General features: G+C 36.6%; 2 protein-coding genes across 5 annotated transcripts in view; one reads left to right on the top strand and one right to left on the bottom strand.

Annotated features, from left to right (window-relative positions):
- Positions 1–23,511, top strand: part of ncbp2 (nuclear cap binding protein subunit 2) — a 231,614-nt gene that overhangs the window by 177,694 nt on the left and 30,409 nt on the right. The window lies entirely within an intron of this gene.
- phka2 (phosphorylase kinase, alpha 2 (liver)) overlaps positions 3,733–23,511 on the bottom strand; it is a 43,774-nt gene continuing 23,995 nt past the window's right edge. The window contains exons 22-32 of one of the 4 annotated variants that reach the window (XM_022669549.2): positions 21,759–21,915; positions 19,774–19,853; positions 18,477–18,555; positions 18,178–18,307; positions 17,161–17,262; positions 16,208–16,326; positions 15,115–15,138; positions 11,992–12,045; positions 9,895–10,122; positions 7,821–8,021; positions 3,733–4,601 (exon numbers count right to left, since the gene is read on the bottom strand). In XM_022669549.2, the coding sequence (XP_022525270.1) occupies positions 4,428–4,601; positions 7,821–8,021; positions 9,895–10,122; positions 11,992–12,045; positions 15,115–15,138; positions 16,208–16,326; positions 17,161–17,262; positions 18,178–18,307; positions 18,477–18,555; positions 19,774–19,853; positions 21,759–21,915 (1,348 nt within the window). In that variant the 3' untranslated portion in view covers positions 3,733–4,427. The remainder of the gene's footprint in view (positions 4,602–7,820; positions 8,022–9,894; positions 10,123–11,991; positions 12,046–15,114; positions 15,139–16,207; positions 16,327–17,160; positions 17,263–18,177; positions 18,308–18,476; positions 18,556–19,773; positions 19,854–21,758; positions 21,916–23,511) is intronic. The other 3 variants (XM_022669550.2, XM_022669551.2, XM_022669552.2) reach the window with 3 other exon arrangements.

The raw sequence follows: 23,511 nt of genomic DNA on the forward strand, positions 1-23,511 counted from the left end.
TAATATTGCCTCCGCCATGATCTGCTTTCTCTCACTCACTGAACAAATCCTGTCCGGGAGGGGGGAAAAACACTGCCCGCCCACACTAAAAACTGATTGGCTGTCTCACAGACTCTTTGCAGAGAACAGGCCAATCAGAACCCTCTCTGTTTTCTCTCTCTTCTTCCAACACGCGATTAGAGAAAAAAAAGTCTGTCGCCTGTGTGCTTGTTTGTGTGCAGTTTGGGGCACTCGTTCTGAATTCCGGGAGATTATATGTGACTCGCGGGCATCAGGGAGCCAATACCGAAATGCGGGAGACTCCCGCAGCTTCAGGGAGACTTGGTTTGTCTGCATTAGTGCCACATTAGTGCCACACAGGTGCCAGGCAAACCTGGTACAGATTCCCCTAATTACATCCACGCCTAAGCAAACACTGGTAATTTACACTGATAGAAAATGAACAGAAGAGTGTTACTGACCAAAAAAAACGCTTTTCAGGAGAGATATAAGTTATAATTAATAAATATAAATATTTATTAATTATACACACACACAGCTATTTATATGCTTATCTTCTGCAGAGCATCAAATAAACACTGACGAGATCAATTCAGAGCACTGTTATCAGAAGTATTTAGTTATGATTTTGACTTCATGAGGCCACTGTACAAATTCAAATGCATTTTGTGCAGATTAGGACCCCCCTATATAGCATTACAATACTACATGTATATGCGACACAAATGTAAGCTGTTTTACTGTATGTAGTTTGTTGAAAAACTGTAATTTTATTAAAATTTTTAATTAACCTATGTAGTACAATGATAAACATGATGAGGAAAAATCAGTTCACATACAAAGAGGTAGCAAAAATGTATTTATAATTTATGTATTTGAAGATTCTTAGGTGACCGAGGTGTACTAAATGATGCAATTTGTGTAATTTTATGTGAAAACATATGGAATTGTGCTTAGAGTTTAGCAGTTAGAAGTAGAGATGGGACGATCGATCGGCAGTGTATCTGTATCGGACGATTTTCAGCCAAAATACGGTATCGGCGATCGGCCGATATTCCTCTGATTTTAGCCGATCTGACTCAGGAGTTTAGGGTCAAGAAATATCATTCTAAATCACAGCTTTACAAATCACTAAACACAAATTGCATCATGTAGTACACCTTGGTCACCTAGGAATTACTGACCTTTAAATACACAAGTGCTGTTAAGAATTAACACAATTTTGGGATATGAACCACGCCTCAATTTCCCGAGCCCCTCCCCCTGGTCATATATATATATATATATATATACCTTCCAGGTGCTCACTTTCGTGACTTTCGACCTCGCACCTGCCTCCACCCCATCACCACCCTCGTCTTCATCACTCATCTTCATTACTCACCTAGCTGCGGGGGGGGACCTGGCTTGAGAACCGTCTCAAGCTGTTCTGAACTGTACTCCAAGCAACATCATCTCAGTTCCCCTCCCCGCATCGCGTAGGCGGGGTTCATTATAGCAAAGATGCCGTTCAGCCGATGTCGGGCCAGATGCTGTGCGCCGCGCTCGCACCGACACTCCGCCAGCGGTGTTCAGCCTAGCACAGTGTTAACTCTTAAAGAGTTCATTAACACTGTCAATGTCAGTGTGCACAAACAGCAAATAAAAAATAAACTGATTTTTAGAAAACAAGTAAATGGCTAACAGTTTACAACTGGTCTGTACCAATGGAAAGCTGAGCTTTGGAAATGGATAAAAAAGTCTGTAGTAGTGCTGAAACAGATGGTGTTACTGCTGTTACTCTCTACTACAGCAGCAGGTCTGGCTGATCCACATGGAAACAGCTAGTTAATTGTCTAGTTAGCTAATCATTAATTACACTGCTGTGGCAAACAAACAGCCCTGCTATAAATCCAGCTCAAGACCAACTGGTTATCCAGAAAATAGACATCCCAAGTAGCAAAAAATAATTTCAGGGATGTGCCCCCGGACCTGGACGTGGACCACAGAGTACAACAATAGAAAATCAAGCAAAAAAAAGAAAATCCAGAAATAGATGAAAAGAGCAAACTGGAAATAATACCAATAATAATAATAAAACAAAAAAAAAAAGAGAGAGAGAGAGAGAGAGAGAGAGAGAGAGAGAGGGTGAATAAATTATTTTTAATAATTTACTTGAGTAGTACAGTGTAAGCAGGAAACAGAGTGGGATATTTCCTGCTTTGAGTTCTGAGAAGTGCAGAGGGACAGGGTTAAACTGTATAGAGTTTTACAACTGTAAAAACTAAAATATATAATTTTCTTTTTTTTTAATAACTCCCAAACAAGCACAATATTATTTTTTAATCATTGACACACAAAGACTCAGGGCTATTTTTACAAAGATCAAACAAATTCAGGACTTTGAGGAACATTAGACACATAAACACCATCAATTTAACATAAATATTTAACAGTAAAATATTACTATATTAGATAAAAGCACTGAGCATTGCAGCATCACCTATCCCCAAATATGAAGATAGGAGAAATTAAAATAGAAAATGATCCATGCTCTCAGTCCACGACTCCTGCATTACAGCATCACTGCTCCCAGCGGAAAATTCAAGTATATTGCAGATGATTATGTAAAATAAAACATGAAAAAATACCAATAAAACAAGAGAAAAACAACTCTTCCCAACGTATCTACTGTTCCATGTAAGCTATTTGTTCCCCTCAGTGTGTATCTCCTAATGCATAAGATAATTATATAAATAAGCAAGTGCTGCACAGTGCATATTCATACCTGTTCTGTTTTTAAAGAGCTGTGTAAACATGGTAAACTTTTTTTCAGATCAAAAGATGAACTATGAACTACGATAAATCAGAATTTTAGCTTTTTGCTGATATTAACATTGTGTACTCTTGCAGTAAGGAGGTCTCACACTAGACCTCGAGCAGTTTGGACTGTGTGTCTCTCCACTCTTCCTCCAGACTCTGATCCCTTAATTTACAAATGAAATGTAAAATTTATTGATGATCAGTGATGGTTTGGAGAGACATGTCATCTGCTGGTGTTGATCCACTGTGTTTTATTGTCAAGTCTAAAGTCAGTGCAGTTTTGTTTTCCTAAAAAATCTTACAACACTTCATATCTTACAGCTTCCCTCTGCTGACTGCCACTTTTATGGAGATGAGGATTTCATTTTCCAGCAGGACTTGGCACACTGCCCACACTGAGTACCAAAAGTACCAATTGGTCTTGTATAATATTCAAATTTCTGATACACTGATTTTTGGGTTTTCATTGGCTGTAAGCCATAATTATTAACAATAAAAGAAATAAATGCTTTAAATAGATCACTCTGTGTTTAATACATCTATATAATATATATATATATATATATATATATATATATATATATATATATATATAATATGAGTTTCACCTTTTGAACTGAATTACTGAAATAAAGTTACTTTCCAATGACATTCTAATTTTCTGGGTGCTCTTGGGTAATTAAACATAATGCCTGTATGTGAAAAGGCCAGGATATTGAATGCTATTATTTTTTTTTTATTACGTTTTATTGTACTTTTATATTCCAAATAATTGCATTATTGTGTTGTTATATTATCATTATATCAATAAAATGGTCTTTAATTTGACAATAATATAATTTGTGGCATTGTTATTTTGACATACCTAAATGTTCTAAATTATGAAATTCAATACACTAAATACTATTTTTTTTAATTAATTCAGTAGCCTAATCCTTTTTTATCTCCACATTTCCTTCTTTCCCTTTTTGGTAGAGATTGTTATTGGATTAATCAGGAAATAAATATGAAATTCTGATTTATTTGATCGATTCTCGTCCTTTGATCATCTTTTGATCATCTTTTGATCTGAAACACACATTATTTCTATATTTGCATCGGAATATTACTTTGAACAGTAGCAGGCTCAGGGTTAATACACAGCAATCTTATTCAGTGTAACATTTACAGAATACAATAAAACAGAAATTACCATTATCTACATTCATAATAAGCACATAAAGGTAGTTTGTGTTATGGAAATGTTATGAGATGTTTTGTTTGTTCATATACTATGCTTATCATATTCTCTTTGTTATTGTTCATAGCTAAACAATCTCCATATGATCTCCAGTGATAAAATATTATGGTTACTTTAAAGATTAAATATTAAAACAACAATAAATAATTCCAATAGATCAACTAAAATATATAGAATAGAATTCAACATGCTAATTTTGTATAATGAGTTATTAATATCACAGTGGTCCAGTTCCAGAGATCCACTGGATCTCACAGGATTATTGATCTTACTGCTGATACAGCTGATTGTCCGGTTAGTGTAGTGTAACACTGTCTCTCTGTATGAAGCTAGGCAGTGGTAATGTAACGCTCTGTGTTAAAGTTAAAGTGATGCGCTGTTCTCTTCACTGCATCAGGCAGCTGGTGCTGGGGAGGAAGTCCTGGACGTAGGTGACCACAGCTTTGGACAGGTAGGTCATGGTGCCGTAGCTGCCGCTGGGAGCGCTGTCGTAGAAGAAGTTGCAGATACCAGTGGCCGGGTCCTTCTCCAGGAAAAACTCATTGGCCCCACTGGATTTCTAAAAAAAAAACAATAGGCGATTAATTATCTGAAAATATTTACAACATTTTAAGTCTTTTAAGACCAGCAGCTTTATTTGTTAAAACTAGTGTTGTGTGAATTGGATTAATCACTCTTTTTCAGACATACCAAGTCGCACAAATTAATTTCAGGGAGGCACCCCAGACCTGGACTTGGAACACCCCCTTCCCAAAAAACGATACGATACATGATACACCATAAAATATGTGATATGATATATGATATACAATATGATATATTATATATGATATGATATATTATATACGATATATGATATACGTTATACGATATGATATACAATATGATATATAATACACAATATGATATACGATATGATATATATGATATGATATATGATATGATGTATGATATGATATATGCGATTCGATATACGATATGATATATAATATACGATATGATATATGATATACGGTATGATATATTATATACGATATATGATATACGATATATGATATATGATACGATATACGATACGATATACAATATGATATAAGATGTGATATATAATATATGATATGACATATGATTTGATGTATGATATACATGATATACGATATGATATATTATATACGATACACGATATGATATATAATATACAATATAATATATGCTATACGATATGATATATGATATACAATATCATATTATATACGATATTTGATATACGATACGATATGATATATAATATACAATATGATATATGAGATGATAAATTATATGATATATGAGATGAGATGATATATCATATGATCTATCATATCATATATCATATGATATCATATCAGATATATGATATCATATCAGATATATGATATGATATATGATCTGATATGATATATGAGATGATATATGATAAAATGAGATGAGATGAGATGAGATAAGGTATAGCAATTGCAATGTTACAGCAGCACAGAGGAAAGGACAGAGAAACAGGTCAGGCAAATATACAAACAAATAATAATAAGTCTATATATACACAAGATTACAGAAAAATATTAAAAAATATAAAAAATACAAAAAAATACAGCTAAGATAAGGTCAGAGGAGATATGATTATGGTAGGTTGAGAGCAGTATTATTGCACAAGGACTAACAGTGAAAAAACAGCAAACAAATAGTAGATGAAAAGGTGAGAAATATTGCACGTTAAACATATTGCACACAAACAATGATTTGAATGAGCTGGAAATGTAAACAAATGTAAAATGAATACAGTAAAACAAATGTGAGTGTCAGAGCCCTGCTATATACAGTGCAGGAATTAAGGGACAGAGCTGACAGTCAGAAAACGGCAAGTTTAAGTTCATGTTTGCTCTGCTCACATTAATTAGTTGCTAAAGAAATAAAGCAGTTTCTGGAGTTTGTGCTGATGTACAAATTGTGAATACTGTTTTTAACTCTAAAACCAAGTTGTCTAACTTCCCATTGGCTGGATTAATTTATTTTTCTCTCTTCTCCACTTTACTGTTTTTTTTTTTTTTACTGTACTTCTTCTTTAAATCAGTGCAACAGAGAGACAGGAGAGAAATGTAAACAAAAGCTCACCAGAGCTCTCTTCATCTCTTCATACTGTTTTCTCTTCATTATTGTTCATTATAGTTCACACAACCTCACAGGCCAGACGTTTCATGCTTGCAGACCACATTTGCCGACCCCTGAATCACACATGCTAAGATATCAATATTTACATTGCATAAAATTCTGCGGCAGGGGGCTTCAGTACACTTCTCCTTTTTAAAGAGGCAAAAAATGTGATTAATTTAGGATCAGTCCTGGACTACACAGCATTTTGATTGTATTTTTTATCTACAACTAGGTTTAAACCCTGTCCAGGAAACAGGCCATGAATGTACCGTATTTTTCGTACTATAAGGCGCACTTAAAAACTTTTAATTTTCACAAAAATTGACAGTGCGTCTTATAATACGGTGCGCCTTTTGTATGGATTTTACTCGTCAGGTTGTAAGGAGCAGTAAACACACACTCCGTGCAGCGTTATAGAGAGTTTCAGTGCTATACAGAGTCCAGAGCCGTGCAGCTCCGAGGCTGAGCAGCAATAGCATTAGCTAGATGCTAACCGCTAAGCTAGCTAGCTTATTCACTGAGATCAGTATTATCTAAATTTTACTCGTCAGGTTGTAAGGAGCAGTAAACACACACTCCGTGCAGCGTTATACAGAGTTTCAGTGCTATACAGAGTCCAGAGCCGTGCAGCTCCGAGGCTGGAGCAGCAAATAGCATTAGCTAGCTTATTCACTGTTCAGAGATCAGTATTATCTAAATTTTACCCGTCAGGTGTAAGGAGCAGTAAACACACACTCCGTGCAGAGCCGTGCCGCTCCGAGGCTGGAGCAGCAATAAATAGCATTAGCTAGATGCTAACCGCTTAGCTAGCTAGCTTTTTCACTGTTCAGAGATCAGTATTTTCTAAATTTAGCACTTTTAATACTGCTGGAGCAGTATTATTAGAGTTAGATGCTAATCGCTAAGCGTTCACCGTTCAGAGGTGAGTTATCGGCCTGTAAGTCTGTGCTGCTTTGCCTGGCTAGCATTAGCTAGATGCTAAGCGCTAACTCTCTCAGAGGTGAGTTTTATCAGCCTGTAATCTGCTTGTTTACCGTGTTAAAACAAGCTACGGGGGACGAATCGCTAGATAATATCTCACTGTCTTACCAGAACACGCAGGATTACTCAGTGTAACGCTGTCGTTTAAGTTTGGGTTAACTTTACTAGTTTAGGTGACTAGCTAGCGTGCTAGCGGATAGCTATGCTAACGCTGGTGCAGCAAGCCTTAGTGGACATCTGGAAATCTAAGCTTACTGTAAATAAACTGAAGCACGTTACTCACCCAAATAAACAGTTTTCAGGAGAGGAATCTGTGTAGATTAATATCCAGCACTCGTTTGACTTTGAAATAGCTAGATTTGTATACTGAGACGCTCCACCGGCAAGCGACCACCCCCGGTGGGGGAAGGGAAACATGGCGCCACCCCTGTTCACTTTGATATAGGCACCCTTTCTAGTGTCACTTAACGCGCCTTATAATGCGATGCGCCCTATGTATGGAAAAATAGCAGAAAATAGGCGTTCTTTGATACGGTGCGCCTTATAGTCCGAAAAATACGGTACTGTACATGTAAAAAGAAGCACTGATAGAAATACTATAAATGCAAACCTGGTCCTGAAAGAAGAGATCATTTGCCATATGAACCACACGGTCAATGTGAATGATTCCTCCAATGCTGGGAATCTCCATATCGGCCACTAGGGTCAGCACCATGACGGCCTCCACCAGCAGCTGTCTGTACTCGGGCTGAGGAACATGGTTGAGCACAGACTCCACGTGTACAGCAAACTTAATCTCCCCTTCTGTCATCTACAACACACACATACAGACACACAGGTCAGTGAATCAGGGCATTTTTAGATTAAATAATAGCAAATTCCAAATCAATGAGTTTTCTATTTTTACTTTTTGTTAGTGTTGTTTAAAGCTGACTGACAACACCTGAATTTCAACAGCTCTAAATTAAATATCCATGTTTGAGTTTCTCAGGCACTTGCAAAGTAATACAGCACAGGGCTCCTGCCCAATCCCACTTGTTTTAGTCCCGTTACTGCCCGCTCCCGCCAAAAATCACTTCTTTTAATCCCACGCCCGCCCCCCTACATACACATTTCTGCCACTCCCAACCACAGTCCTAATGTGACTTGAATTCATTAAATGTAGTCCTTAAAATTAACTAATGTATAAAGTAAAACAGCAATATAGTGCTGGATTGCGCTGTCCCAATAATTACCACAGTCCAAAAACATGCAGACAGGTGAATTGGAGATGCTAAAATTGTCCTATCGGTGTGTGTGTGTGTCTGTCGGTCCATCCTCCGCTTTGATATTTAGCAGTAATATCTTGTAACATTTTTTTAGTTGCTTGCATTGGCTATTAACTTAAAACTGCTTTCTTTTTTCTTTGCAGTTTTCCTTAAATGCCAATCCTTCGTTTGTCCAGATGGAATTCTCAGGGGGTTCTGGGGTAATTTTCTCTTTTATGAGGGGTTTTTATCCTCTGTGATTTTATTCCCGTTCAGAACGATCATGTACGTGTTTTTCTCAGATGTCCTCTGAGATAAAAAATTACAGGCTGAATTATCTACTGTTTTTCTCTGAACTCTGTGGTCCTCCGGTAATTTTAGTCCTGTCCAGACGCACATCTCTGAGTTTCGTCTCCTCGCGTTTAATAAAATAGCTATTTGTTCACTGCTGTGCACCGTAATTACACTTTGGGCACAAGTTTCCACGGAGATCCGCGTAAAAAAACCCCAACAGCGAGTGGAAATGGAGCTACTGAACGTTATGTCATGTGACTGAGAAAGCCATTAAAAAAAAAAAATGTTCCTGCAGTTTTTTCAATTGTAGTCTGGATGCAGAAGTTTTATCACTGGAAGAGTAAAAGTGTAAAAATATGTTTTACAGACGTCCCCCTGAGAAACTAATCCCGTGCAGATAGAGCTTTACAAATACATTTCTTATTCTTATGAGTTATTCTCAGTGCTGAATGCATTTATTAAGATTTAAGCATTGATTGCAGCCTGATCAAGAACCTTGTAGTAGTGGTGGATTTAGAAATCTACACTGGATAAAGGGATTGATTTAGGAATAAAAAAAAAATATATATTAATTTAATTAAATGAATGAATATAGGCATTGCTATTATTATTATTGTTGATGTTAATGATCATTAATTGGAAATGATTGTGTGATTATTATAATTTTATATACTATTTATTAATTTGCGGGATTTTTCTACATGTATCCTGCTCCTGCATCACCTGGACTAATTAAACTCTCGGCAATAACAATTAAATTCTGTTCTGTACCAGAAGATATTCTGACAAAAAAAAAATTATATTTTTTATAACATTTGGAGTTAATTTATTATATTTCTAGAATCAAGACCTGATCTCCTAAATACTTAAATCTCACATCTACCAAATAAAAATGTGCCTTACCGGTACTTTAATTTGTTTTTATTCAATTCAATTCAATTTACATATCTACTTTTACCAGATGACATGCAGTCGTGATGTACGCACAGATTTTTATGATTATTATTATTATTATTACTTATTTACTGTATTTAATATCATTCATAGGTATCACTGTTTTCTATGTTTAGTTCTTTTTTGTAACTGATGGCTCCATGTTTAAGGTTGGGGGGAGACTGTTGAATGAATGGAGTTTGACCCTACCTCTCGTGTGGTGGAGGAGGGCAGTACATATCCTGCGATGGAGAGGCCGTGGCACTTCTGCAGGATCTTCCACACCTTCTGGTAGAAGCCCATGGGCACTCTGTTGATGGCTCCATCCAGACGACGTCTCCTCAACCACTGACCCTGCCTCTCCTCCCACTGCAGCCGCGAGTCACCTGTACCTGTGGGAGACAGGATCCCACTGGGGGTGGAAGGACTGCTGCACCTCTGCACGAGACAAGCAGAAACGCACACACAGCAAAAACACACAAAAACACACTAAAATTAGTACATATATGTGACATTTTATTTTAACAGGAAGACAAACTAACGGAAACATCTGATATAAAAGTAAAAGTAAGTAAAAGTAAACCTCAGTAATAAAATGTCTCAAACAAATTACACATTAATTCTACAATATTTTAAAATAAACAATCATGTTAATATATTTAAAAGACGTGCATTAGTCACCAAATGACCCCAAAGCAGTTGCAGCCACTGATACAGATACACTCTTAAAAAATAAAGGTGCTTCTTTAGCTTTAACTGTGATATATATGTAAATAAATAAATTAAGGTACAAATAAATCAAAGGTGATACAGATGTACCTCTTTTTCGTCTTTCAAAAAACCATGTATGAATTAAAGATGTGTGAGTGTTAAAAAAAAATAAAAAATCTAAAGAACCTGCACTTGTATTGCACCAATTTTAAAAGGTTCTTCTAAGAGATACACTGAATATTTGGCAACCAAAATTATTTGGTGTAACTATAAATGTGTAACTATAGTAGCAATGATGGAGCAAACTCATGATCAGAATTGCACTGCTAAGGTAAATGTGTAACTAGACAAGTACTGCTGAGGTAAATTAATAATTAAAATATCAATGTTGAGGTAAATTTATGATTAGAATAGCACTGCTAAGGTACTGCTAAAGAATGTGTAACTAGAGTAGCAATGATTAAGTAATGTTATGATTAGAATAGCATTTCTGAGGTAAATTAATAATTCGAATAGCACGTTAATGTAAGTTCATGAACAGAATAGCACTGCTGAGGTAAATTCATCATTAGAACAGCACTGCTGAGATCAGTTCATGATTAGAATAGCACCGCTAAGGTAAATGTGTAACTAGAACATCACTTCTGAGGTAATAGAATAGCACTGCTGAGGTAAATTTATGATTTGAATAGCACTGCTAAGGTATATTTATGATTTGAATAGCACTGTTAAGGTAAATTCATGATTAGAATAACACTGCTCAAATAAATTCAGGAATTGAATAGCACTGCTGAAATAAATTCATCATTTAAACAGCACTGCAAAGGTAAATTCATAATTAGAATAGAACTGCTGAAGTAAATTCATTATTATAATAGCACTGCTGAGGTAAATTCATAATTAGAATAGCACTGCTATTTTATAAATTCATTTAGGCTATTTATTTTTAACTATGCAAAATGTAATTAAAAATATATATTAAAAACTGTGTCCAATATTTAGCCTTGGGCCTTGTTGTTTTTGGCACAAAAGCTACAGTATATACTGTTTATATTATGGAACTAAAAGACGGTTCTTCTACAGTCTTTAATTTTTACATCTTTAATTTTTGAAGTGTATAGGTAGCAAGCTGTGGCTATTATGGCCCTTCCAAACAGTGACAATAAAATCCAATTAATATCAAACACCAATAAATAAGCTATAAATTGATGTAAAAAAAGAAAAAGACACACAGCTGTGAAACTAATAGATCATATGAAGTGACCTGATGTTTCCATTAAATTGTTATCCCACTGCATGTGCACCCAATAGCAAAAGCAACAGGCATTAGTGTGCGAACATAAATACAATCATGCAAGTGTTCTGTTAAAAAAACAGAAGCAGAAAAAGAGAAAAGAGAAAAGAGAGAGAGAAAAGAGAAAGGCACTGTGATGCTGTGAGCTCATGCTGACTGTGCTGCATCGTGTCTGTGAATCCACACAAAGAGCACCAACATGAAGATCAGTGCAGTATTACACACTCCATACTTCACTTCGCTCAGTGATTAGAATCAGAACGAGGCGAGAGAGAGAAAGGCATGGTGGGTAACGGGATTACCGTGGAGCGGGGGGATGTGACATTGCTGTTGATGGAATGACTGCCACTAGCGATCTATGAGAGAAAGAGTAGAACGGATGGGTAGAAGAGGACAGAGACGGGTTATGAATAAATGCTGTTGGAATGTGAAAGCTCCTCCTCTTCAGAAACCTTTCAGAACTGGACTTGTCCGTCCACACTACTAGAATTTCAAATTGAAATTAGATATTTAGAGCGGGTTATGTTAAACACGGGGCTTCTGAGGGGTGAAAGGTCAATCTATAAGTGGACGAGGGGAAGTTCTGGATGAGCGAGTCACACTGCAACACTGCAAAACATTCAAAACGCTGGTAGAGAAGAGAAAACCGCCATGTTCATGAACTGAAATGGGTAGTAAAGGTGGATCATGATAAAAACAGTGAAAATCAATAGGGCTGCACAATATTGGAAAAAAAAAAATATATATATATATATATATCAGGAGTCAATTATTCAACATTACTTGATCACTTTATTAATGCACTTCACCATATCAATAGCTAAGAAACAAAACACAGAAACACCTTAGCAACCAACAACAATGCGATAAAAACACCGTAGCAAACACATACACACAACTCAGTAACCAACCCCATAGACACACCTCAGCAACACCTTAGCAACCAATACTAATACCTTAGAAGCACCTTATCAAACAAACAGGAACACCTTAGCAACCAATACTAATACCTTAGAAGCACCGTATCAAACAAACAGGAACACGTTAGCAACAAACATCAATACTGTAGCAACACCTTAGGAACCAATACCATAAAAACATATTAGCAATCACATAGGAACACCATAGCATCCAACACCAATACCATAGAAACACCTTAGTAAACACCTAGAAATACCTTCACAACCAGAACCAAAACTATTGAAACACCTTAGCAATCACCTAGGAACACCTTAGCAAAAATACCAAAACTGTAGCAACGCCTTAGCAACCGAAACCAATACCACAGAAACACCTTAGCCAACATATGGGAACACCTTAGCAACAAACACCAACACCATAAAAACATCTTAGCAAACACTTACCTTCACAACCAGAACCAATACTATAGAAACACCTCAGCAACACCTTAGCAATCAGCAACCAATACCATAGAAACACATTAGCAAACACCTTGCCACACCTTAGCAAACCAACACATATACCATAGAAACATCTTAGAAAATCACCTAGGAACACCTTAGCAACCACCACCCATACCATATCCAAACTCCTAGCCACACCTTCATAACAAACACGTATACTATTAGAAACACCTTAGCAACGAATAGCAACCAACACCAATACCACAGAAACACCTTAGCAAACACATAGCCACAACAAAACAAACACCAATGCAATAGCATCACCATAGCTATCACTTAGCAACCCACATCTATACCACAGAAACACCTCAGCAACACATTAACAACCACCACCCATACCATACCATAGCAAAACTCCTAGCCACACCTTCATAACAAACACATATACTATTAGCAACACCTTAGCAATGAATTAGCAACCAACACCAATACCACAGAAACACCTTAGCAACCACCTAGCTACAACACAACAAACACCAATGCAATAGCATCACTATAGTAATTACTTAGCAACCCACATCAATACCACAGAAACACCTCAGCAACCACCTAGCCACAACACAACAAACACCAATGCAATAGCATTACTATAGCAATCACTTAACAACCCACATCAATACCATAGAAACACCTCAGCAACACATTAGCAACTGCCACCCATACCATATCCAAACTTCTAGTCACACCTTCATAACAAACACGTATACTATTAGCAACACCTTAGCAACAAATTAGCAACCAACACCAATACCACAGAAACACCTTAGCAACCACCTAGCCACAACACAACAAACACCAATGCAATAGCATCACTATAGCAATCACTTAGCAACCCACATCAGTACCATAGAAACACCTCAGCAACACCTCAGCAACCACCACCCATACCATTTCCAAACTCCTAGCCACACCTTCATAACAAACACGTGTACTATTAGAAACACCTTAGCAACGAATAGCAACCAACACCAATACCACAGAAACACCTTAGCAAACACATAGCCACAACAAAACAAACACCAATGCAATAGCATCACCATAGCTATCACTTAGCAACCCACATCTATACCACAGAAACACCTCAGCAACACATTAACAACCACCACCCATACCATATCCAAACTCCTGGCCACACCTTCATAACAAACACATATAATATTAGCAACACCTTAGCAATGACTTAGCAACCAACACAAATACCACAGAAACACCTTAGCAAACACATAGCCACAACAAAACAAACACCAATGCAATAGCATCACCATAGCTATCACTTAGCAACCCACATCTATACCACATAAACACCTCAGCAACACATTAACAACCACCACCCATACCATACCATAGCAAAACTCCTAGCCACACCTTCATAACAAACACATATACTATTAGCAACACCTTAGCAATGAATTAGCAACCAACACAAATACCACAGAAACACCTTAGCAACCACCTAGCCACAACACAACAAACACCAATGCAATAGCATTACTATAGCAATCACTTAACAACCCACATCAATACCATAGAAACACCTCAGCAACCACCTAGCAACAGCTAGAAACGAACACATATACCACAGCAATGCTGCTGAGCTGCATTACCTTCCATATCTTTCCATAACATTAAACCCCAACAGTCTTGTGATGTGATTTTTGTGCATGTGATCATTTTGATGACGCAGCTAAAACAACACTGTGCAGGCCTAGAATTCAGTGTGGTCTACTCCAGGATTTCACACTCAGGTCTGGGTAGGCCACAGTCCTGCATTTCTCCGGTTTGACGTGACAATTAGGTTACAAATTATTGAAAAAGATTAAATTAAAGTAAAATGGAAATGCTGGATCATGCAGACTCCCCACAGCTGGAGTCTGAAACCCTGGTGTATCTGATTAATGTTACAGGCATGAATGAAAATACACTGATTTAGTACGTATGTAAGCTCTGCAGTATCTAGAACACGCATGCCCAAACTTAATCACTTTTACAAACTCAACCCACGCTTATCGGCCTGGAGTCGTCAAGCTGGAAGCAAAACAGAGTCGCTGTTACATTGTACACTTAGCAAAACACATTATACACTTAGCTTCAGAGGAGAAATCCAGTGTGAAATGGACTTGGGTTGTAGTGAAACCTGATAATGAGTAAAAACTTTTGTTCTACAGCCCAACTCTGTTCTCCACCAGCTTTCTCAAATTTAGCACTTTTAGCCCATGCAAAATAATCAGAACCTGATCGTTAAATTTTAGAGAGAGCCCGCAAATAAGTCCTATATTAATGGAGTGAATGGAGCTAAATGCTAATACATTTAAAATATAAATAATAATAAACTACTTGTTCTAAATATTTCTTTAATTTTCGAAAGTCGAAAAAATGATTTTACTAAAAATGAAAAGAAAGCCAGTATCTGTATTTTTCAGTTTATCTACAGAAAAAAAAAAAAGGTTTTACACTGTGAAGCACTAGCATTACTGCTTCTGTGAGCTGATTGGTTGGCGAGCTGATCCTGGAGATACAGGTAGAGCATGTTTAAAAGGCTTTTAACTGGATAATGTTGCTATAAGCTATAAAAAAAAATTATGTCTGCAGTACTATAACATTTGATGTAGTTCTCTGTTGAGGACATAAGTACATATTTTTGTATAAAACTGATCAGACTAATCATTTATAAACTCTGATTTTACTCATTTGCTTCATATGAACTCGTTCATGTTGGACTCACTTTAAGTGCGTATTCTCCTCTTTAGAGATTCTCTGGCATGGCATCACTAGTTCTCGTGTGTTTAGTTCAGGTGAGTTCTTATGATGAAATGTGTTTCTGGTGACCCCGTGTCTCTGATCAGTCCTGTAGTGTGAAAGTTTCAACAACTGAAGGACTCGCGATAACGGCATAACCAGTCATTTAGTGTGAAAACACACTTTCACATAAAAGCACTGTATTTAGGAATGCTGGGGGTGAATGGAGGTGGACTACTCAACAAAATTTCGTAGCCGTTATCAAGTTTCACCAGATTTCTCCATTAACTTAATTTAATAATAATAATTAATTAATAATAATTCATTTTTAATTTAATAATAAATCTCTCTCTCTTACCTGTTTGATTTCACTCTTCAGCTTCCGGATACCTGTGCGCTCTGTTTTAGTAGCACCTGTGTGTCCCAGTTCATGGATGGAGATAGCTGGGCTGGTGGTGGAAGACTCAAGAGGACGCACTTACACACAACACACACAAAGAAGATGATAAAAAAACACAAATACTATTCACATACACATATAACAATATTTGAGTAACACATTTCTGTAGAGAAACATTTTTTACATGGAAGCATGACACCTACTTCTAAAAATTTGTCAGTATTAAAATCAGCCTAATTGTGGAAAAATTAAACATTTCATGTGAAATATTTTTGTAAAAAAATATACTAAAAAAACTTTATTTGTACTAGTGTGGTCAATGTACAGGGGTTGGACAATGAAACTGAAACACCTGGTTTTAGATCACAATAATTTATTGTGGTGACGGACAGTTCTGGTGGAAACAGGAGAGTTGAGGTGCACATTGAATTCTGTCGTGATTTGAGCAGCCGTGGTTTTATGTTTTTAGGATCCAATCCGGGTTAGCACCCGAACATCCCTTTCAGACAGCTTCCTCTTACAGCGTCCACAGTTAATCCTGTTGGATGTGGTTGGTCCTTCTTGGTGGTATGCTGACATTACCCTGGATACCGTTGTGTGCATTGCAATATTTTGAGTAAAGCTGTGCTCTTACTCTGCTAATTGAACCTTTACACTCTGCTCTTACCTGTGCAATGTGCAATTAATGAAGATTGGCCACCAGGCTGCTCCAATTTAGCCATGAAACCTCCCACACTAAAATGACAAGTGTTTCAGTTTCATTGTCCAACCCCTGTAAATGCACAAAATAAAACTTCTAATAATTTCTTTACAGAATGTAATTATACTCCCTTGTTTTTTTTCTAATTAATATTAGTTGAATAACTGAATAAATGCTTGACAATCAGTGTGTTTCAGTTAATGAGACTCACTGCTCCTCTCCACTCCAAACTCTTTCCCACTCAGGATGTGATGCAGCAGATTCTTCATATCAGATGGACTGAGGTTCATCAGCCCCTCTGACGCCTCCTCACCTGAAAAAATATGAGAAATCATACAGAAAAATGAAGTAACACAAAACACAACAGTAACATGTAATGCAAACATTACATGCACTTGGCTGTGCTTCTAACACACATACAAACAATGTAATTGACAGAAAACATCCTAAAAAAAGTTCTGAATTTATATAAAAAGTGAAACTCATATATTGTATAGATATATTACACGCAGAGTGATCTATTGCAAGCATTTATTTCTTTTTTTTTGTTGATGATTAGGGCTTACAGCCAATGAAAAGCCAAAAATCAGTATCTCAGAAAATTTGAATATTATATGAGAGCAACTGGTACTTTTGGCAGTGTGCCAAGTCCTGCTGAAAAATGAAATCCATGAAATCTCCATAAAAGTTGTTATTAGCAGAGGGAAGCTGTAAGATATGAAGTGCTGTAAGATTTTGTGGGAAAACAAAACTGCACTGACTTTAGACTTGATAATAAAACACAGTGGATCAACACCAGCAGATGACATGTCTCTCCAAACCATCACTGATAATCAGTAAATTTTACATTTCATTTGGAAATCAAGGGACAACTTTTATGGAGATGTGGATTTCATTTTCCAGCAGGACTTGGCACACTGCACACACTGCCAAAAAGTATCAATTGGTCTTATATAATATAAGGATTTTTGTGCTTTTAATAAAAGAAATTAATGCTTAAATAAATAGATTAATATAAATGAGTTGTAAACATTTTGAAGTGAATTACTGAAATACAGTAGCTTTTCAATATTATTCTAACTTTTTGAGATGCACATAGAGAGGACACTGAAAAATATGCTAGTTAAAAGACTGATCTCTGGTTTATATGAATCAATATCGGGTCATGTAAAAAAATCCACTCTTTAAATCCACCCCAACTAAGAACAGTGAACTTTCCCATCGTCACCTGAGCAGTGAAGACTCCGGGCCAGCTCAGTAGCCATCACCTGCATGATGAGACCGATCCGCAGACGCAGCATGTCTCCAAACAGTGACGGCTGAGAACGCACATACATGGCCAGATACACCATGATCTCCTGAAATGGGAAGCATACGGTTCATGAGATAAATATTTTGAGGTTTTACAACAGAAAATACAGATAATATATGTAATCAGAAAAATAAAACAAATAGAAGATAGAAAATTCTAGAAAAGTCAAATTTTGTGAATGCAAAAATATGGTTATTTCATATTCTGGGCTGTACCTGTGTGAGCACTGCAATGCTTATATCCTGGCCACTGGCTTCAAAGATCAATTTATTCAGTTCTTCAGGTGGAAGAGGACTAAAAAGGAAAAATGACAATGAAAACCATGAACATATTCATAGATGAAATAAAATAAATTAAATAAATCTAGCTTTTAGCTTTTATCTTTTAGTGGAGGATGTCATGCAAACAAACACTGGCGCTTAATTAAACAATTTACTTTACTTATAAAGTGTCATAACAAGCCCATGCTGTTTAAACAAATGAACGCAATTTTATCCGGCGTTAAAATATCTTTTTTTTATTCATTTTCTTAATTAACTCTAATTAACATGTAACACAATGGAAAATGACTAGTTCAATATTTGTATATAATGCACTTCAATATAGGTTTACATTAGACTGCACTGCTCTAGTCAACTTAACCCAGAAATAACAACAAAAGAATTTCAATGGTTTAAGATTTAAGGACATGCTTTACACAAGCATTTCTGGACAAGCTGAGATAGAACTGACATTTGAAGTAAAGAAAGCATGTGGAATATAACAGAATTTTTACACTAGACCAGGGGTCACTAATAGGCGGACCGCGGTCCGTTGTCCAATGCAGACCCAAACCGATAAACTACAAAAGAAGGATTTAAATTTGACAGAGTTCATTTAAAGCGGCGTAACTTCTCTTGTTCACACTGCAGCGATGCGGCATCGCTCCCAATCGCTTTCTCCGCCTTTCTCTCACCGCTTTGGGGTGTGTCGCCTGAAAGAGCAGCAGTTTATCTTCCTCCAGCAAGCATGTGCAGAGTTGTTGTTCAGTGCTCTGTATGAACGAGACGCTGTTATTTTTTTATAATCGGCCGGTGAACTCTGCTAAAACATCCAGTTCAGGACCAGTTGCTCTTCCATCTCTGTTATCTTATAAAGGGGTCTCTTAAAGCTCAAAAAAGCCTGAAAAAGCTGTAATCAGCTTCTCCTCCTCTCTCCGTTTTCTCACTCTGTAGTTCAGCCTGTGGTGGGTGTGGTGCTGAAGCCCTGTCCGCGTGGCGCTGATTGGCTACCGCCCAGCGAAACTCGCTTCTCATTTGCATAAAGTTGAAAATATCTCAACTTTTTGCTGCCGCTTCGCCTCGACGAAATGTTCTCCAACTGGACCGTACGGAATTCTAATTAAATACCCCTGCACTAGACTATGCCTAGGGTACATAAAATATATAATGCTCCTTTAAGTCTCCTTTAAGGCCTTTAAGTCTGTTATTTTCACGATGTTGATTCTGGATCAGTGTGGAAGGGCGCACTCACGCTGTGATGACTTTCTCCCTGGGTTCTGGAGGAAGACCCACAGTCAGCTGCTTATGATGGGATATCAGATCAGTGCAGGCCTGAGAATAAATCATCATTTTCAATCATCAGTGTTTTCACATGCACATAAAAACAACATATGTATGCACATAAACAAATATAATGCATATAAATTTGATATCAGTAATGTGCTATTGTTTTTTTAATGCAAGTTAATTACATCACAAAGTTCAAGCCCAACTGCCGCTAAAATCTGCCCCTGCCCCCTGTCCATCTCGTAGATGTTTTTCTGGTCTCGATCTGATCCAGCTATCAAATATACTTCTTTTTAATTGAGCTTAACTGCTGATGAGGCGCAGTTTAATCTGATATATTAGCCAGAAAATATACTGCTATGAAGAAACACTGCTTACTACATAAGCGCTGCACAGCCCATAAAAAAAAAAAAAAAAAAACACTATTTGAATGCAAAGCAGCAAATTTTCAGTCTTCTGTGTTAAATCAGCTTCACTCTGCATAGATATACAGATAAACACGCTGGAACACAGAATCTTCTCACTATATGTACTTTCTTGCTCCTGTGCCAGACAGCTCTGACCAATCAGAGGAGACAATGTGTTTGCTTGGTTTATTGGTGCACATTTTGGTGCGTTTTGGTTTATGTCTGTGTGAAACCAAACCAAACCAAACAAAGGGAGAAAAAAACGCTCCAAATAAACAAATTCATCAACTGATCTGGATCATAAAAAAACAATTACAGGCGTGAAAACGCTCTTTTATACTCAGCAAATTAAAGCTCCACTAGGTAGGATTGAGATTTTGTGCTCGTGGGCTCCCCCTACAGTTGTAGAGTGTAATAAACGTTTCAGGCGGATTAGTTTCTCTTTCTCGTTTTCTGGCTTTCACAGACATATTGGGTCTCTTTCCAGCTTCTGTCAGAGTGTCTGTATGTTAGTTTGTAAAGAATGAACCAGTAGTCCTTGTAGAACTGTTAGAACTAAAGGTCGGAAAGCAGGTCGCAGTTCTCGCGAGCGTTGGTCGCGGCCATCTAGGAAAACTTGGTCTGGTTTGAGCTCAGAGGAGCTCCGGCACAGACACGAGAGCACCGCTATTCCTCCTATTACACCTCAATGCAGCGCTGCAGTGAGTTTCAAGCTGTAATTTTACTTCTTTAAAAAGATCAAAAATCAAGGAAATCCTACCTAGTGCTGCTTTAAGTAAAAAATAAAGTAATAAAGTAAAAAAAAAATTCTCTATCCAATTTATCATGCAATCTTTATTCCAGCGCCCCATGTTACAGTTTTATCTCCACTAAAACATACAACTAGTACTATACTAGTATTATAATTAACACCACTAATATTCCTATTTCTACCACATTTCTTAAATTTATAAATATCCACTTTAAAAAACATGCGCATTAAGAAGAACAAGTGTGATTAAACTTGTTATTGTACAGAATACAGAATATTGTTGTGAATAATCTTTTTAATTATTAATTGACACATTAATAACAATAACAAAAAACAAAACAACAAAAAGTGAAACAGTGAATTTATTGCCTGTGTTACTCTGTAATCTGTGTGATACACATGCTTAATGTAGATTACATTAAAAGAAAGGATACCACTTTAAAATAAGACTACCTTTATAAAGGGTTTATAAATGGTTTACAATTAGTTTATTAATGGTTACTAATTAGGTTGTAAAAGACTTAGAAATCATTAATAATGAGTTATAACACATACATAGAAAGGGCAACAATTACCTGTTGTTTGTTAAATAGTGAACCCACAGCTCTCTGTATTGTTGCCCTTTCTATGTTATAACTGATTATTAATGACTTTTAAGGCATTTACAACCTAGTTAGTAACCATTAATAAACTAATTGTAAACCATTTATTAAAGGTAGTCTTATTTTAAAGTGGTACCAGTAAGTAAGTCTGAAATATTCCCTTAATAAAAATAAAAATATGTTTTCTCACCTCAGCCAAGACCTCCACTCTCTTCTTCAGAATGCCTGAGATATAGCGAATGAGCCCCCACTCTTTACTCGCCCCAGCTTTAATATAGAGCTCCTCCAGCAGAGAGCGCACTGTAGCTCCACACTGCCCGGATATATTAACCATCCAGTCTGCACCCCTAACCACCACACACACACACAAACACACACACACACACACAAAGAAAAGAGAATTAAACATTCCTTAATTAAGACATTAACATGTCATGATTACACTGTTTACAGTTTTTCTCAATTGGTTTGGTACATTTTTCAGATCAGAATTGAAGTTCTTAAAACAGTTCATTCAATCTCCACATCACAATTGCATTTCTCATTGTTTTTGGCCTTTTACAAATGTGTTTGTCATTCATTCTAATGTACAATTTTCAGCTGTGTTGTACTGAATATCTATGCAATTGTCTTACCCTCCAAAACATTTAGGCTTTAGGTCATTGCCGAGGTCATTATATGCAAAAGTGCTGAACAGTTTATCATAATCTCTCAGGCATCATTTATACACTTCTATAAAACTTTGTTGGTAAAGTTGGTCAAATCCTGGTCTTATAATGGCTGGAGCTGGTCGCCAGGTGCAGCCAAATATTGGAAGAACAACCGTGTCTCCGATCGTTCAAAAGCATTGCAGGGGATGATATTCAGTGTAACGTAAGTTTATAATTTTGTAGTTTTTTTCTTTTTGGTATGTACAGAGTGCTGCCAAACAGCTGTCGGTGTTTCCTGAATTTCTCAATTTTTGGACAACAAATCGCAGTGCAAACAATCCAGTAAAAGAATATTACTCGAAAAATGTTTGATTACAGTCTAATTTCTTGCTGTCAGTCTCCCACATACAGTCATGATTAACTATGTTTTGTGTAAGTTTGTATTTTGTGTGTAACACATACAGTTTTAATTGATTTGATTTGAATCAAAAGTTTGTTTCCATCAGAATATACTTACACTATACACTGTTGACAACATGACATAACATAACAGTATTTTGAGTGCCTTGTTCAGAGGCAATGACACACAGACTGAGTTTTGCTGTTTGCACTGTTTGAGAAATGCACTTGTTGTGATGCCAATGTAAATCCTGATGTAAGAAATGTACCAAATAGACTGAGAAAAACTATAATAACTCTAAACAATTATTGATCAATATATAATTATTTTTTTAAAGCAAGTAAATAACACCACCAAGTTTGAATCCAACTTCCGCCATATTTAGCCCCGCCCCTGGCCAACACGTGGATTTTTTTCTGGCTGAATGCCTATAGTTAGCTTTGTGGCAGGAGAAACATGGCACGTTTAGCATAAAAGTCTCTTAAAGGGACAGTGTACACATTACTGAATACTGGCCATTACTTATTCACAGGCCATTTAAATGTTCATCCCCCCCCATTGTGAGCATGTGTGCAATACCAAACACTTCCTGAGATTCTTGTATTCTGAAAATTAAGTTCTAATTCAGAAATCCTTACAACCAAGCTGAGATGTTTTATAATAAAGTAAAAAAAAAAAGTTTCCTCTATGCAATTTACCACACATTTTTTTATTCCAGCACCCCACGTTACAGCTTTATCTCCCTTCAAACATACAATTATATAGTAGTATTTTATTCGACACCACTGATATAAATATAATTGCAAAATGCAGAGCACCAATTTTTGGGCAGACTTTTAATGTGAAAATTACGCTCTTATCGCTAGGTCACCCACAAACAGGAAGCAGGAAGT

Source organism: Astyanax mexicanus, chromosome 16, assembly GCF_023375975.1.
Source record: "Astyanax mexicanus isolate ESR-SI-001 chromosome 16, AstMex3_surface, whole genome shotgun sequence".
Taxonomy (NCBI): domain Eukaryota; kingdom Metazoa; phylum Chordata; class Actinopteri; order Characiformes; family Acestrorhamphidae; genus Astyanax; species Astyanax mexicanus.